The 18720-nt window shown below is 40.6% G+C and overlaps 1 protein-coding gene across 1 annotated transcript in view; it reads left to right on the top strand.

Annotated features, from left to right (window-relative positions):
* LNPEP (leucyl and cystinyl aminopeptidase) overlaps nucleotides 1-18720 on the top strand; it is a 107530-nt gene that overhangs the window by 82638 nt on the left and 6172 nt on the right. Inside the window, exons 9-17 of the mRNA XM_073344573.2 lie at nucleotides 4170-4301; nucleotides 6864-7024; nucleotides 10224-10309; nucleotides 13270-13453; nucleotides 14188-14344; nucleotides 14979-15163; nucleotides 15601-15762; nucleotides 17105-17245; nucleotides 17945-18026. Coding sequence (XP_073200674.1) covers nucleotides 4170-4301; nucleotides 6864-7024; nucleotides 10224-10309; nucleotides 13270-13453; nucleotides 14188-14344; nucleotides 14979-15163; nucleotides 15601-15762; nucleotides 17105-17245; nucleotides 17945-18026 — 1290 coding nt within the window. The remainder of the gene's footprint in view (nucleotides 1-4169; nucleotides 4302-6863; nucleotides 7025-10223; nucleotides 10310-13269; nucleotides 13454-14187; nucleotides 14345-14978; nucleotides 15164-15600; nucleotides 15763-17104; nucleotides 17246-17944; nucleotides 18027-18720) is intronic.

Genomic DNA, 18720 nt, shown 5'->3' on the forward strand with positions numbered 1-18720 from the left:
AAGACTATTACTGCCTCTGCTTTCCCTGCCAGCTTGGGACTCCAGAGCCCTGCCTGGCTGTGCCAGACACGCTTGCCGGCCACAAACACATACCCAGGTCTGACCCACATCCCCTAAACTGCAAGCTTAATTGAAAGCATCTTAAGAAATGTTCCTGTCTTTAACACTCAGATGCCCAACTCCCAATGGGGTCCAAACCCCAAATAAATTAGTTTTACCCTGTATAAAGCTTATACAGGGTAAACTCCTAAATTGTTCGCCCTCTATAACACTGATAGAGATGCACAGCTGTTTGCCCCCAGGTATTAATACATACCCTGGGTTAATTAATAAGTAAAAAGTGATTTTATTAAACACAGAAAGTAGGATTTAAGTGGTTCCAAGTAGTAACCGACAGAACAAAGTGAATTACCACGTACAATAAAATAAAACCCGCAAGTCTGTGCCTAATACAGTAAGAAAACTGGATACAGATAAAACCTCACCCTCAGAGGAGTTCCAGTAAGCTTCCTTTTACAGACTAGTCTCCTTGTAGTCTGGGTCCAGCAATCACTCACCCCCCTGTAGTTACTGTTCTTTGGTCCAGTTTCTTTCAGGTATCCTTGGGGGTGGAGAGGCTATCTCTTGAGCCAGTTGAAGACAAAATGGAGGTGTCTCCTAGGGGTTTAAATAGACTTTGTCTTGTGGGTGGATACCCCTCCATCCCCCTGTGTAGAATTCCAGCTACAAGATGGACTTTTGGAGTCACATGGGCAAGTCACAAGTCCATGCATGACTCAGAACTTACACGTAGCAGCCATGGTTCACGTGCTACACTGAACATCCTCATGTAGACTTCTTATGTGGATTGGAGCCTTCCAAGATCCATTGTCTGTTAAGTGCTTCTTGATTTGGCATTTAATTTGCACATTCCTTTCTCAAGACGCTGACCAAATGCTTTACTAAGGCTACTTAAAAATCAAGCAAGTGCACAGCCAATATTCATAACTTCAAATACAAAAATGATACATGCATACAAATAGGATGTATAGATTCAGTAGGTCATAACCTTTACAGAGATACGTTACATGGCATAGGTAGCATAAAACATATTCCAGTTATGTCATATATACATCATAAGCATATTTCTATAGAGCCGTATGGGGTGCAACGTCACAATCCTATCCAACCTCCTCCTTTGGAGTACAGTGCAGAGAGTTCTGTACTTCAGCAGGGCTAAACTGCAGAGAGACGGGTGTTGAGTGCAGTGGATACAAGGAGTCCACAGTGCTAGACTGTGACGGGAGAGGAGTGGAATGCAGCAGGTACAAACTGGAGCCAGGAGGTTGATAAGAGTGTGGTGGTGGTGGTGTCTGGGGGGGGCGCGTAGCAAAGAGTTTTTAGTGGCTGCAGGTTAGGGTGCGGGTGGAGCTGCTCGGTTTACAAGTGCTAGTAGTGCTTGGAGCATGTTCGCTTGGTGCTCCATAACGTTTAACAGCTGCTCCATGGCTTCGTTCTGGTGCGCCACGTTTTCCTTTCAGTCCCTCTTCTCACTGTCCTGCCACTCCTTCAGTTCCTGTTTTTCAGCCATGGAGTGAATCATAACCTCGCGCAGAAAGGTCCTTAGTTCTTTGTGGCTGCTTTCTAATTCTGCGCAGCTGTTCAGCGGGAGATAACGAAGAGGGAGGCTGGGCTCCCAGGGTCATCTCTGTGAAGCCAAAATGCAACATTTTACGGAAGCAGTTTTGTTTGCAACACAAAGACCACTGATTCAGTGATTTAAAACACAGCCACTATTCACATACCTATCACTAACTTGTGGCTCATGCATGCTTGCTTGGGGTCAGCCAGACTCCCAAAATGGTGAGTAACTGCAGGGGTAGGGGAAATCAGTGTTCCAGGACCATACTGTATGCTGGGCATGTGGCTCTTGGGGAGAGCCATCACTGTAGGGGGGGGCCTTATAATTATTACTGTCCCCACATTTTCCACAGGCTGTGTTCATTATGGAAGATCTCGCTGCTGAGGGTGAGCAGGGAGTCAAGGGAGGATCATCTCCAAGACTGCAGCTTCTGCCCTGGCCCTTATGCGCTCACCTGTGTGCAGCAATGTGGCAGAGTGGCGCGGGAAAGTTACCGTTAATGGGGCAAGAAACAAAGCAGCTCTGCCAAAGAACCTGCAGCAGCGGATTTCCCAGTATCTCCATTAGAGTTTCGTGGAGATCTGAGGGAGATTCCCGTGAAGTGAGGGAGTCAATCAACCCCCTGTTAAACCGCTCAGACTAGGCATGTGGTGATATGCACATCATACAGACACAAGCCGGCTTTCTGCAACCCTCCTGCCCCCAACAGTTTGCTTCAGTGATTCCCAAAATCAAAGCCACTTGCCAGGGGCCACCGCCTCCTGTCTGTGCTTCGCCAAGCTCCAATGACTAACCTCCTCCAGGGTAGAGAAGAGCTCCTGGCTGCTTGCATCTCTGACCTCTGAGTCATCCTCTGCCTCTGGGTCCCCCTCCACATCCTCGTCCAAGATTTCCTCCTCCTGGCTCTCTCCAATCTCGACTGGCATGCAAGCCACCAGAGTATCCACATTGGCCTTTGCAGTGGAGGTGGGGTCACCACCAAGTATTGCGTCCAACTTTTTGTAGAACCAGCAGCTTGTGGGCACAGCACCGGAGCGGTGGTTTGCCTCCAGCGCCTTGTGCTAGGCGTTCTGCAGCTCCTTCACTTTGCCCCTGTGCTGCAATGTGTCCTGGTCATGGTCCCTTTTTGTCATGCGTCGTGAAATCTGTCCATAGGTATCATAATTCCTATGGCTGGAGCGCAGCTGGGACTGGACAGCCTCCTCTCCCCAAATGCTGATGAGGTCCCAGCCGCTCAGCATTGCTCCAAGCGGGTGTGTGGAGCAGGTTCGACCACCTAGAAAGATGCACTGAGACCACTGCACACACCACCGAGCAAACAAGAAGGGGACTTTCAAAAGGAATTTAAGGGGTGGGGCTGATGGTTGGTCACCTGAGGGTAGGGCAGTTGAGTTCAAACCGATGACCAGAGAGGCGAGAACAGGCATTGTGGGACGCCTCCCAGAGGCCAGTTGCAGCGTAGTTATCGACCAGGGTGTCTACACTGACACCGCAGCACTGTAGCCCCGGCACAGAAAGTTCTACGCCTCTCGTTGGGGTGGCTTTTTCACAGCGCGGTAACTGCGCAGTTTCTGTGCACTAAGTGGCTTGGCAGTGTGTACACCTCAGGAGTTACAGCGCAGAAAGCTGCTTTACTGTGCAGAAATTTGCCAGTCTAGACAAGGCACAAATGTTAAATAGCTGGAGTTCCCCAAAGGTCTTTCAGTTTTCTTTATTCTTTCTCCAATGTATGTTTTGGTACCAACAGTGTGATGTACATAAACTAGTCAGGGTCAGTGTCACTTTAGCTGCAATCTGTCTACCCTTGGGCTATTTATGGACTGGGTTGCTGTGATGTAGGAATGTTTCCATGGAGGATCCTTGTGTTCAACTGAGTAAAACCACAGTTCTGTCCGCAGACATGGATTGCTCCATGACTTCACTGATGGAAACAGATCTAAAAATAATACTTAGCTCTGTGAAAACTTAGCAGTTTGAAAGGCTTATTTTACAAAATATTTTCATGTGCTTTTCAAGCTTTTAAACAAGCAGCATCCATATATGTACTTGTTGGCATTTCTCTTCCCTGTTTTCACTTATTGATGTATCTTGCTTTCTTTTGTGATTGCTGTTTGGCTCTATCATTCTTGTGTAGTTGCTTACATATTAGAATTTAACACCAGCTCTCGCAAGGACGGAGAGGTACAGCACCTAACAGTAGTATTAATGAAATCTGACAACCATCGACGGTGCATCCACCACAACGCCATTTCTTTCACATGGTACTAATTGGGAAGTCTTTCAAACTAAGTTAATGTCGGTGAAACGTCATTGTTTGTTTGGTTTTTTTTGTGTGTCTTTTTTTAAATCTGTAAACATTTTCCCAAGCATTTTAGATTGTCAAAATAATTGCTTTCAGACTAAACTCCCTGGGCCGGAATCTCAATTATTCTCTCCTAAATTATCTCCTAAAGCCAGTAGTACTGACAGTCTTGTAATCTGTGCTTACTTCTCCTGAATCGGGTTCTTAAACACCTTTTTCTCTTACTGACTTTTTTTTTTTTTTAAGGGAGCTTCCCTTTTGTTGATGCTGAAAAAGTATATCAAACATGATAGTTTTCAAGCTGGGATTGAGAATTATTTGTATAATCACAGCTACGGATCCACCCGCAGCGATGATTTATGGGACAGCATGAATGAGGTAACCGTCTTGGATATTCTGTGTTTTGGTTTTTACATGATGTGCTATAGTGAGATGTTAGAAAATGTCTTTGCTTTTATTTCCTTATATTAGCATTACTAAATAAGACCATGTATTGCAGACATATATTGAAAAGTCCTTGTTTATCAGTCATTCTGCTCATGATCACTCATTCCAAAATTCTGTGCAGAGATGCACAAACATAAATGAGCAACACTTGTGCCTAGAAGAGAGCCTGCCAAACCTGCTAGCCCTCCTCTCCCCTGTGTTTTAAAGAGTGGAAAAGTGGAATGGGGAAGGCATTCAGAACCATAACTATCATGTTGCTAGTGTTATGCTATAGCCCCTGAGCCTTCAGACGCTTAAGCATATGCATAACTTCACTCACATGAGTAGTCCCACTGATGTCAGTGGGGACTAGACAGATGAATAAAATTACTCATGTGCTTAAACATCTGTAGGATTTGGGCCCTAGTACAGAAGAAAAGCTTGAATCTCCATTCCACCAGTGATACTTACTGGGTTGGACTTTTTAAAATATTCACCGTTGACCTATCTCTCCCATTTATTTCAGTGGGAGCAGTTAGGCCAAAGCTGAGTACTTCTGAAAATCCCAACCATAAAATCTGGTTTCCTTTTATCATAAACATCATTGTCTTTAGAACAAAGTGGAAAATCCATTTCTTTATTTTAGCCTCATACAATAGCCTCAAGAACCGGGGTAAAGGAGAAGAGGAGGCTCTTTTAAAGCATTTAAAATAAAAACTGAAAACAAACTTTTCAGTCTCTTTCTGTGGGAAGAAAGAGAAATTCTTTCCCTTGTTGGAGTCCTTCCTGCTCTTATTGGATTTAAGAGATGCTCTAATGACAGAAGCCAGATAAGAACATGGATCAGTGTTAGCATGCTGAACATTTCAGACATTAATTTTTAAAAGCATTACTTACACTTCAGCGATTTCTTGGAACTGTGGAGCTGGGGGGTTTCAATGGCACAAAATTTACATTGGCTCGCATGGTGCCTAGACACTGTAAACCTGCAAGATACTGTACTGACGTGCAAGAAGACTTGATCCCTGCCCTCTATGGCTTGCAATCTAAGCAGACAACACAGAAACAAAGGAGATGGGATGTGAGAGAAGCAAGAAGATTTGATGGTGGTAACGGGCCTTGTTAGTTCCATGATGTTTTTTCTTTTTTTAATGAAACAAGCACTTTGCTGGTGGACTAGGATTAGTAGGTCTCTTGGCAAAAGTGTATTTTGAGGAGAAGAAAATGGAGTGTGAACAGACTGGGCCAGAGAAGGTTTACAAGTGTAGGAAGGACACAGATGAGCATAAAGGGGAGTTTTGTCAACTGGGGTGGGGGTGGGAGGAAGAGAAGGTGAATGAGATGAGGTAGCTGGGGAGTCCACCCAAATAAATCAAAAAGTAAATAACTTAAGAACGAATGATAAGCTTTCTCTAGAAATTTTAACAGAAGCTCTTTACAGAAAATTATTTCTGTTGGATTGATAATTTATTGAGTTTTTAACCCCTATTCAATTATATAGGACTCTTCCATAAGTGTAGGCATAGACCAATAACTTGAATTTCAGATGGACAGTGAGGGCAGCTGAAAAAGTGACAGTTGGACAGAACAGCAAGTAATACAGGTAATTTGAACAGTGATAAACTTCCTTTTTCCTTTAGAGCCTGGTCCTGCAAGTTGTTCCAGGTAGGCTGACCCCTGTGCATACACACAGCCCCCCTCATATTGAATCCCATTGCACGCAAGTGCAGGGATCCATCTGTGTGAGACAGCTTGTAGGACTGAGGCATTAGTTACCTACTAGAAAGGTGGAGGTGCTAATACATAACCACCACTGTGTGTAATACTTAGCAATGTAGGGATGAAGAGTATTGCACTAATGCAAAGAGTCATTAGTTTTTATTTTTATTGTAATAGTAGCATATTGGAAGAATTGGAGGGGGTGACGCATGAACAGTAAATAAGTAAAGGTTAGTTAATATTGAATGTTTTTTGTTTTTTTTTTTTAATTTAAAAGGTTGTTTAACCACAGATGGAAGCAGAATCGGTTGGGCATTTCAGACTTTCTTAATTCAGATCTTAATGTTCACTGTTGAAAAATAAAACCTGCCTTCTAACCTGCAACTTCTCTATAATTCCAAAATAGCAATGAAAGTAGAAGAAGGAAAAAAAAAAAAAAACAACCCAGAACACCTGCCCTTAAAATTAATCCATAAGTTACTTGCTCTGTTTTCCTCCCTCCACATCCTACTTTAGCCTGCTTGGCATTCCCATGTTTCCCTTTCTTATTTGGCTGTCACTTGCATCTCTTGCATTCAAGAAGATAAAACACCTGTTTACCTCAGTTACTGCTGACAAAATTGGCAAGCCAATACAGATTAATTCTGCACAGGGGCTTAACCTGCTACTTGCATTGGCACTTAGTTTCAAGATGGCTCTTGTGTGGTGAGCTGAGCTGAGGATAGAATTTGACAAAGAGAAATGAAGAATACCCATTGTCTTCCTGTTGAAAGTGAATGTCTTCATGTTTTACAGATCACAAACGGAACACTAGATGTAAAAAAACTGATGAAAACCTGGATTCTGCAGAAAGGATTTCCCTTAGTAACTGTTAAAAGAAAAGGAAAGAGTCTCCATGTCCAGCAGGAGAGATTCTTGCGCAGTGTGGAATCAGAAAATTGGACATCAGATGCAAGGTTATTCTCCCCCAGCCCTCAGAAAATCTACCTTTTACTTTCATGCAATTTTAACTGTCTTCAGAGTGCATATTCCTTGCACTTTAACACATTCAGAGCTCCAGTAGTTTTCTCTAAAGAGCAGATAGTAATAAATGAAGTGAGACACAGCAGTACGCACAGAGGTATTTTATTATTTGCCTTGAAAAATAAAAGATAGTCCCTGTCTGCCTCCATCTCAGCAACTGAAATAGACCTTACATTGCTTTTTCTCAGAACAGAGTTCATCATAACTTAAATTTTATTTATTCATTTTTCTGATGTTTTTAATTGGCTTCTATGATTAACTCCAGTGCACAATAGGACAACAGGCAGGATTATGTTTGGATTCATTTTCCTTTTTAAAATAAAAAAAAATGTCAAGTAGTTGCAGTTTTTAATCTTCAAGCTCAAGTAGTTGGGGCACATAAAGGATGGGTATATGGGGATGAGATAGAAGGTAGATGAGAGGAGTTTGCAAATGTAACAAATAAAGCAGCCTTCTGCAGACGAATGCTGGTGGTGTCTAAAGGACCAGGAAACTTTCTTCTGGAACCTGTACATTTTCCTACTAGGTCAAATCTGCACATTTTGTGCTGATAGAGGACAGTGTAGAATGTGGATAAGGAAGCTCTCCCCCTTACAAAGTAAGACTGACCATAAATTAGCATTTGTGTGTATCCGTTAATTGCTAAAGATTCCTTGTTTAGGAATAGTATCCATAGTAGTGGAGGAATACATGGCAATAAACATCTTTTTTTTATAGATGATTAGATACTGGTGCAAATATGAAGCAACTGATAACTGCAAAAATCAATTTGTCAAATGTACTCCGTAACCAGGCACCTTATCCTTGTTATATAACAAGATAAGGACATTCTCAAACTGCAGACCCTATGAGATTGTGGTTTTCTCTACCACAGTTGAAATTTAATGGGGAGTTGAGGGCACTTCACATCATGCAAAATTAGGCCCTAAAAAAAAAATTGCTTTCATAAGGATTGGAAGGTTGGTTTTTGTACATCGGTCTTCCTGGGTTTTCCATGGATGTCCCTTTGGAGTTGCACTTAGGTGAATAGCTCTTGAAGGATGACTTTTCAGGTGAATAATTCATAGTGATTTGTGGGAAATTGGTGTACAACCCAGTTCACCCCCCTCAGTGGGTTTGCCTTAGATAAAATTAATTGCGATTAATTGCACTGTTAAACAATAATAGAATACCATTTATTTAAATATTTTTGGATGTTGTCTACATATTCAAATATATTTGTTTCAGTTACAACACAAAATACAAAGTGTACAGTGCTCACTTTATATGTTTGTTACAAATATTTGAACTGTAAAAAACAAAAGAATTGGTATTTTTCAATTCATCTAATACAAGAACTGTAGTGCAATCTCTTTATCATGAAAGTTGAACTTACAGATGTAGAATTATTTACAAAAAATAACTGCTTTCAAAAATAAAACAGAGTGTAAAACCTTAGAGCCTACAAGTCCACTTGGTCCTATTTCTTGTTCAGCCAATTGTTCAGACAAAAAAGTTTTTTTACATTTGCAGGAGATAATGCTGCCCGCTTCTTGTTCACAATGTCACCTGAAAGTGAGAACAGACGTTCGCATGGCAATGTTGTTGCTGGCGCCACAAGATATTTACATGCCATATGCACTAAAGATTCATATGTCTTGTCATACTTCAACCACTATTCCAAGGGACATGCATCCATGCTGATGATGGGTTCTGCTCGATAACAGTCTAAAGCAGTGAAGACCAATGCATGTTCATTTTCATCATCTGAGTAAACTGTCATTAGCAGAAGATGAATTTTTCTTTTTTGGTGGTTCGGGTTCTGTAGTTTCCGTATCGGAGTGTTGCTCTTTTAAGATTTCTGAAAGCATGCTCCACACTTCATCCCTCTCAGATTTTGGAAGGCACTTCAGGTTCTTAAACCTTGGGTTGAGTGCTGTAGCTATTTTTAGAAATCTCACATTGGTACCTTCTTTGTGTTTTGTCAAATCTGCAGTGAAAGTGTTCTTAAAAAGAACATGTGCTGGGTCATCATCCGAGACTGCTATAACGTGAAATATATGGCAGAATGCGGATAAAACAGAGCCGTAGACAGTTCTTCCCCCAAGGAGTTCAGTCACAAATGTAATTAATGCATTCTTTTTTTAACGAGCGGCATCAACATGGAAGCATGTCCTCTGGGATGGTGACCAAAGCATGAAGGGACATGCGAATGTTTAGCATATCTGGCACGTAAATACCTTGCAATACCGGCTACAAAAGTCCCATACGAATGCCTGTTTTCAGTTTCTGGTGACACTGTAAATAAGAAGTGGGCAGCAGTATCTCCGGTAAATGTAAACAAACTTGTTTGTCTTAGCGATTTGCTGAACAAGAAGTAAGACTGAGTGGACTTGTAGGCTCTAAAGTTTTACATTGTTTTGTTTTTGCGTGCAGTTATATAACAAAAAAAATCTACATTTGTAAATTGCACTTTCATGATAGAGATTCCACTATGGTACTTGTATGAGGTGAACTGAAAAATACTTTCTTTTTTGGTGCAAATTGTAATAATAATATGAGCAGTGTACACTTTGTATTCTGTGTTGTAACTGAAATCAATATATTTGAAAATGTAGAAAACATCAAAAATTTAATAAATTTCACTTGGTATTCTATTGTTTAACAATGCGATTAAAACTACGCTTAATTTTTTTGAGTTAATCGTGAGAGTTAACTGTGATTAATCGACAGCCTTAATTTGAAGCTGAGGATAATATTTACTCTTCTAGTACGGGATTATCTCGAGTCCTTGTCTTGTGTAACTGCTTGTGCTTTTTGTTAGAGGAATTTGGGACAGAGTGCCCAGAGTTCAATTTTTGGCACTGTCACAGATTTCCTTTTTTGGACAAGTTGCCTCAATTCTCCATGTGTAAGGTGAGGAACGGAGGAGATGTGATAAAAATGGTTTGTGAGTTACTCAGATACTGTAATGATGGGGGGCATATAATGGATCTCTTAACATTATTTTGTTGAAATGCCATAATATGTTAAAGCAGTTTAAAAAAAAAAAAAGGTGAGACAACAGCAAAACTAATTGTATTGATTGTTACTTATTACAAAAAGCTATACTACTGTATAAGTCTTGAAAAAAATATAATTTTTCTCTTACAGTTATCTCTGGCATATCCCTCTCTCCTACACTACTAGCAGCTGCTCTTTCCTCTGTCCTTATGCATATTTACTGGACCAGAAGTCAGGTATGTGACCTGAGGCCTCTGTAGCTAGAATGTACAGTGAAAGCAGGTTACTTCAGTTTTGTATATCAGCCTTTGTTTGCACACACCTGAGTAGGGTTTGAGGTCAAAGGCATGCATGGTATAAAGTAATTTTCGAGGAGAATATAACTGGAATGATACCCATAGGGAACAGAGAACAGTGTAATTTTAATCACTTTTGTAGACATGGTTGCTTTAGTCTTTCGTTATCACATAAGGATGTGGTTAGGAACCAATGGTGCCTTCAAACAAAGTCACCACAGAGTGCTGAGCATGCCTGGAGTACTTAGCATCAGTGGCAGTGATGTCAAGAGTATATTAATTCAACATGACAATACAGGGAGTAAACAGGACTTGGTCTTTTTGCAAGCTGCCAGATTGGGGAGAGGGCCTTGAGGAAGTAGATTTGGCTCTGAGCAGTGTGTACTTAAGGGAATCGGCCCTGGGAGATTGACACAGCCAGCATGACTGTAAGGAGGTGTATTTCCCCCTCTGATATTATTTACTTTGTTTTGTGGCATAAAATAATTACTTTGTTAGAACACTTTTTTTTTTTAATGTTCCAAGGTATGGCAGTCTAGAACTTGGAACCTTCCCACGTTCTCCCCACCTTTTCTTTGCTGCAGTGGCCATTTTGAGTCCACAGGTGCTAATCTGTACAGAGGGCTGAATTAACTTTCTTTTTAATGATGAAAGTGATTGTTACTCAGTATTGTACTAAAAATACTTGGCCAACATTGGTGTAAGCCAGGGACATCAGTGGATCTTTGCTGATTTACTGTACACCAGCAGGGAATTTGATCCATTCTTTTAGAATGCCTTTAATCCTATTATCATACTGATCCCTCTCCCTATCCATTACCCTCATTATCTGACACATTTCATGATGACCTACTGTGTAAAAATGTCTCCCCCCCATGTCTATTGCTTCAAATAAACCATACAAAATTGAAGTTGAATGCTTACTGCCGATCTTGAAACCTTTATAGCTATCTTGGTATAACGTGTTCATGCTCTATAAAATGACGTTAAAAGTACAGTAGTTTAGTTTAAGCAGATAATGATTTTTTTAAAATTTAAGTTTCACAGTTGATTTACAAAATCTCACTTAATTGTTTCTGGACCTCTGCTATTTGAGATGTTGGCTGAAAAGTAGTTTACAGCCTGATAATCTATGGGAAAACCAAGGTGTAAACTTGTGTGCATGTTCGTGACTGTCACACCCATTAGTCAAGTAAGTAGTCAGCCTCAAAAATGTTAATTGATAAACAGAGAATAGTTACTGCTGTTGAATGCCTTTTTTCATCGTATATGATCCCAAAAATGTGACATTAGCTTTTCCAGAAAGGATAGGTAATCCTCTTAAATAATAAGCTGTTCTGTAATTGGTCTCTAAATTGTCTGTAGTTTAGCAACATGTTTATGTCTTCTGTTCCAAGATGCTGTTTGTCCATGGTTTGGGGTTTTTGTTTTTAAGGTTACAATCTCTGGGTCCATATCCCACTCTGTGGTCACAAGCCCATTACAAAGGGATCCAATTGCAGGGTCCTGTGTGCTTCCAGGCCAATTGGGTCTAGGTAGTATAGCCACTGTTTCTAGTTCTGGGGTGATAGAGCATGCTGTAGGTCTGGGCAGAGGATAGAAATTCTGCTTCACAAAGGATTTCAAGATTTTGAAATTTGGCTTTATTTCAAACCATAATAAAACCTGACGTCTTCAAAATCTCCAAAAGAAAATTCCAGGGGGAAAAAGTCCATTGAGTCCAAGCAAAGCTTCTTTTAAAAAAATTTATATTATGTATTACAAATTATAAACCCTGTGAAATTTGAAGGTCATTTTTTAAAAAAAATTCATTCCAGATATTTTGGGACATTTTGGCATTTTTTATTTGAATGTCCACCTAAACAAAATTTTGGCAAAATTTGATGTGATTTTTGCAAAGCATTTAGATTTTTATGGAATTGCATTTGCAGGTGGAAAATTGGCCCATCTCAGCTTTTTCTGACCAGCTCTAGCTAGTTCCTGGGTTTATACCCTTCTTTGGGATGTAGAGTGCTACCAGCCAGCTGCCCTAGAGCCCTGAATGAGGATTTGAGACCACCTGGAACAGACAGCCCTTCCCAGTCATTTACACATGCTCCCCAGAACCTCACCTAGAATGTGTGCGCTTCTAGTTTAACCCCTTTGGGGACAACGTGGTAGGAAAACAAGTAACATAGTTTTAGCAAAGGAATTTCTCAGTGACTTTACTCTTAATGCACTCAAGAGTTTCAACAAAACTCTGGAAAATGAAGCAAAAGTTCTGAGTTGCCTTTTCCCCATTATGATCTCAGCCCTTCTGACAGTCACATTTGTGCAGTTCACAACTTTGAAATTGCCACCTTTTATCTCCAGTGGGATAAACTCTGCCCTCAGTTCAACCCATACTCCAAATAAATCTTAAAAAAGAGGACTTCTCCCTTCTAATCTGTTTCTTGGTTGCAAGGGCTCATCTGTTGTGGTAGAGAGGGAATCCAGTTACATTATGACCTTGATGCTAAAATTCACCTTCTGTCTCCTGATTTATTTACATTCTTAGTTGTAATTCAGATCCATTGAACTCTGTAGGAATGCACAGGTGTAACTAGTGGAAAATGGTGGCCCAGTTATTTTGCTTAGCCTGAGTAGGAGGGGAGAACAACCCAGAGTTAAGGGGCCTTCACACACAACACCATGCTGACTGCTACTCCTTTTTATGACAGGGGAGCTTCCAGCTCCGATACTATCTCTGGTTACAGCTGCAATAGTATAGATGGGAAGAGAAAGGACCTCCTGAGTAAGCTGGGTCCAAACCATTTAGTACTCTAAACACTCAGAATTAGAAAATAGGTTTTTAAAATGTTCAATATTAATAGCATAACTGTGTCGGTGTCTGTCTGTCTCTCTCTCTCTCTCTCAACTAGCTACCATTGAACTTCAGGAGGAGGTGGCATGGGTAAAGTTCAATGTGGACATGAATGGCTACTATATAGTGCACTATGCTGAGGATGACTGGAATATTCTAATTGACCTGCTGAGAGATAATCTCACTGCTCTGAGTGCCGAAGACCGAGCTCACCTGATCAACAATATCTTCAGTCTTGTGGGGTAATTGATACGGGGAGGGGGAGGGAAGTACAGCTTTTTTAATTTTAAGTTCATGCAAGACAAAGGATTATACTTAAGGACATTGCGGAGAAGAATGCTTTAAAGATACTTTTGTTCAGTATCCGCTATCATTGATTGAGTTTCAATGATAAAACATCAGATATTGATCTCCATTCATTTAATGCCATCATTCACCCCTTTGTATTGTAAAGGACACCTGCTAGTTCTGTTGGCATGGAGGACAACATGTTCTTTTACAAGTCTGAGAGAAATGCCTTGTGATTTTGTCCTATCAAAGGGAAAGTACCTTTTATGCTTGAGAGAAGTAAACTAGTTGCTTCTGTCATAAATGTTTTAATGGTTTACTTTCCTCATGTACCGCTCTGTTGGTTCTGCAGCTGGAATGAGGCTGAGAATTCAGGGTGGCCTTTCAGTGACTACTGCTTCCTTAATCTGAGTAATTTCACTTACTTTCAATTGCCACCATGCTGCACCTTATTTTAATTCTGCCCCTTAATCAAAGGCATGATTGTTGCCATCATTGTTATATTACAAGAACAGTAATACTTTATATATTTTTACTTCCATTTGCTTCCAGCTCATGATCTAGTTCTTTTTTTTTAATTAGTATTGTAGCCTCACAAAGGTAGATGCCATCCTTAAGATTTCATTTTAGCAAGAAATTCTTTTTCTGAGTCCATTTTAATTCCTTTTGTGTTCTTTGATCTTTTTAGTATAGGAAAGGTGTCTCTGGTGAAGGCCTTTCATCTGCTTGATTACCTAGTGAAAGAGAACCACACTGCACCAATCAGTCAAGCTCTGTTCCAAGTGAGTCTCATCTATGACCTCGTAGAAAAAAGAGGAATGCAGCATCTTGCAGCAAGAGTAGTGGTATGTCTTCCTCTTCTCTATATCAGTGTTTTGAAATATTTTCCCATAACATCAATTCACAACTGCGGTCTCCGGTTAGACTCTGATGGACCAACATTCAGGAATCTCATTGGCTTGTCTTTATATTTGTAAGGCTATTCTGTCTGTCTGGAGTAATAAAGGTTAATAATTACTCTGAGGCAGGGACTGTTTTCTTGTTCTGTGTACAGCACCTAGCACAATGAGGGTCCTGGTCCATGACTGGGGCTCTTAGGTGCTATTGCAATAGATATTCAATAATAATAAACTGTTTAAAATCCAGATCCTTTTCTGCTATAGAAATGAGGAGAAAACACCCTTGTTGTCTATTTCAAAAGTTCTTGAAGCTGACTCATATGTCTATAACCTGACAGTTTCTTCCAGACTGGGACTAGAGGACTAACATTCAGATGCAGAGAGTATGCTTAAATCTATTTACACCCACTAGCCATGTGTATGGTAGTCTAATTTGGTGTATCTTAAACAGGGAGGAGTCAGAAATAGGGGGTGGTCTACACAATCTTACACCCTCCCCTTAGGTGTTTATCTTGCTTGTGAATTCCTCTCTGAACAAGGTAATGTGTCTTGGTATTGCTTGCTGTCTTTCACCATCTAGAGCAGAGTTAAAACGCTACTTGGAAGCAAAATTGATCAACAGACTTGGACTGATGATGGGACCGTATCTGAACGAGAGTTCCGGTCTACTGTGCTCGCCTTTGCCTGCTCCCATCACTTGGGAAACTGTAGCACCACTGCCACCGAGCTGTTTGAGGAATGGAAGGCTTCCAATGGCACGAAGAGGTAAAGCACAAACTAGTCTGAGCATGTTCTGTTTATGTATTTCTGTCACGTCTCCACCATTGTTTTGAAGAAAGATCCTAATTAGTCTTGGCCACCAAAGCACAGAGACTATGCTTCATTCAGCAGTTTTTACTGCATTTCCTTTGAATATAGTATGGCATAAAACAAGAGGAACTATATTTTAGAAATTAAAACCTTGTATCCACAGTGTTGTTGAATGCGACTGCTATGCCTACTTGATAATTCTGAGTGAGTAATTCTTGAGAATCTGAATGATGCCTCTCTGGAAATGAATTCATCTGGTCCTACAAAACTACTATTATACCATATTAAGTGCAAAAGACATCACCTGTGCTATTTGCCTAAAGCTTTTATGTGGTGGTTTCTTCCGTAGTGTCTCATACAGGACTATTCTTGTTTTGTAATTTTTTTAATAGTCTGCCTACTGATGTTATGAAGACTGTATTCACAACAGGAGCAAAAACTGATGATGGCTGGGAGTTCCTTCTACGCATGTACGCGTCTTCAGTTTCTGAAGCTGAGAAGCACAAAATGCTTGATGCTCTAGCCAGCACAGAAGATATTAGAAAACTGATCTGGTATGAAAATGCCAGAAGATTGTGGTGGTGTAATTTTGTTGTTCCCAGAATATGTGAGAGACAGCGGGGGGGAGGGGAAGTGAGGTACTTTTTATTGGACCAACTTCTGTTGGGGAAAGAGACAAGCTTTCAAGCCACACACAGCTCTTCTTCAGCTCAAAAGCTTGTATCTTTCACCAACAGAAATTGGTCCAATACTAGATTTTTTTACCTCACTGTCCTTGTCCCCCTCAAAATATTATGTAATGCATAAACTTTAAAAAAAAAAAAATATATTGAGGGGAAAATCCACATTTCCCAAGAAGCACTTAAAATAACTGACTGGTTTTCTTACATTGGCTAAACATAGTGCTAGGAAGACATTTTTTAGTAGGCTTCTGCTTATTAAAGCAAAATGTAGCCAACATATCAGGAACAGGATTCCATATAATCAAATGCAAAGGTCCTGATACTGTGCTCACTTATGCTTGTGGAAATCATTAGAAACTCCTCCGATGAAGTGAGCTGTAGCTCACGAAAGCTTATGCTCAAATAAATTGGTTCGTCTCTAAGGTGCCACAAGTACTCCTTTTCTTTTTGCGAATACAGACTAACACGGCTGTTACTCTGAAACCTGTCCCTAGAGGTCAGTGTAGTTACACTGCTTGGAATGTATAGTGAGAGGAGAATCAAGCTTGAAAGCTTTACGCTCTTGGAAGATCAGTGTGGAGTTGCTTTAGATCAGAAATACTGTGAAGCCTTCCAAGTACAGGCCTGTTTCATAACAAAGAACCAAGAGTTCAGATAGCATTTGCTTGCTGTGTGGATGAAATCTTGAACTTGCTTTATGCAGGAAGTTAGAGCCACCTTATCTCCAACATCTACAGCCATTATATGTATGTTCACTGACCACTTCAGAGGACTGTCCAGAGGGTGTAGCAGAGACAGTGGAAGGTTTCCATGACTGCTGTGCTGTGGAACTAGTGTAGTTTCTCATGATGACCAGTGAATTTTGTTTTCCCCTTATGACCATGCAAAAGTCACTGAGCCCCTGGCATTTTGGTGGGAATTAAATGACTCAAATGGGCATTGAAGCTATTCTGTACTTCATGGGATTGGGCCCCATGTTTGGCATTTGCAAACCAAAGGTAAATAATGAAGTTTGCAGTATTGGCCCTGCTAGTTGACTCCATCTAGTTTCTTAAGGTATCTGTAAAAGATAAGAAAATATATCTGTAAGTAGCCTCCGACCAACTCTATACTCTGTTCTAATTGGCTAAGTAACCTATGAGAGCCACTGCAGTCTAGCTGTGAAATGTTTGTATAGTAGTTTTGAGTTGACTGGATCTGTTTTGTCTCTTAGGTTAATGCAAACAAGCCTGGAGGGAAACCTCATCAGGGCACAGGAACTTTCGCATATCATAGCAACTGTCAGCCAAAGTCTGCCTGGGCACTTGTTGGCCTGGGACTTTGTCAAAGAGAACTGGGAAAAGCTTATACGGAAGTAAGTTTGGTTTGGTCTTTAATTATTAATGTGAAGTGTTAAGTGCAGCATTTGTGTGCGTGCATTTTTTCAACTGCAAAATAATAGACTGAGCTAACTTTGAATAAAATTTTCAGAAGTTCCCAAGTCCCGTCCCCCCCACAAAGTGGTTTAGTTGCTTAATTCCCATTGTTGTTTGCACCCTTCCCCCTGGTTCAGAAAATATTAGCCTGTCCTTTATTAACGGGACAGTGATCTGAAACTATTAGTGATGCATGTATTCCTTCGTTCCATGGTGAATAATATCTTGCATCCACAGTGGTCTCTCAGCATGCTTTGAAACAGATTGAAAAATGTTTCATCCTTTTGGAGACACTGAAAGTTTTTGTGTGCATGTGTGTGTGTGTGTGTGTGGGGAACCGGTCTTCAGAAATATACTTGCTTTTCTGGGAGCATCACAGCTTGTTGCAAGTGTTACAACTTTAAGCTGTTTTCCCCCAAAAAACATTGTGTTACTATATGATAGAATAACTCAATGTGATGATCAGTATCAAAAAAATCACTTTTAAAAATTACTTAGTGGCTTTGTTTTGTTTTGTTTGAAAATTTTACCCTTTTGGTGCTTGAAGTCTTTTAAAAAAGCATGTGAAGTGCTCTTGCTTCATAAACTGGTTACCACAAGTTACTTTTACTTCCTTATTTTTTTCTTCCATATTTCAGGTTCCACTTGGGGTCATTTGCTATCCAGAATATAGTTACCGTGTCAACCTTTCAGTTTTCAACAGAGGCCCATCTACTTGAGGTTGGTGGTGTAAAGTACTATTTCCTAAATATTAGCTTCCCCCTCCAAAAAATTGTGTGCACTAGCGATTGATATGGTCATGTACATAGTGCATTTCACTATAGATTTAAAGGTCCTTTTCAATAGTGTAGAACTATTAGTATCCTTATTTGACACATGGGAAAATAGTCCCAGAGAAGTGACTTACCCAAGGTTACATAGAAAGTCTGTGGCAGTGCTAGGAATATAACCCAGCAATCCTGTCAGCGTGTTCCAATGGGCAAGGTACTCGAGAGACTATCGCCCATGTCAGAGGTAATTACTTGGCTCAGATTGTATGAACCTAGCAGGCTGCGACTTGATCGTGTCAGTAGGAGACTGAGCCAAAGGTGGCTTTGTTTTTCTGATTCCAGGACCGCTGACACTATCCAGGTCTATGGCGTATGATAGAGCAGCCTAAAGGTCACTGCATTTTACTTTGGCTGTCAGCAGCCCTAAAAGATAATTCTAGCAGTTGAGGATCAGCCAGTTGCTGAGGTGCCACAGCTGTCTCCCCCTTTTCCTTACCCACACCTTCTACTCCAGGGGCTTAGAAGGACAGAAGGTGGCATAGAAGCCACTACAGCTTCTACTGTAGACTGTCAACTTCTAGGGAAATGGCTAAAGGTTAAAATCTTTAAAGTTGCCCAAGTAAAAACGTGTGCAAATCTTACCT

Source organism: Lepidochelys kempii, chromosome 5, assembly GCF_965140285.1.
Source record: "Lepidochelys kempii isolate rLepKem1 chromosome 5, rLepKem1.hap1, whole genome shotgun sequence".
In the NCBI taxonomy this organism is placed as follows: Eukaryota; Metazoa; Chordata; order Testudines; family Cheloniidae; genus Lepidochelys; species Lepidochelys kempii.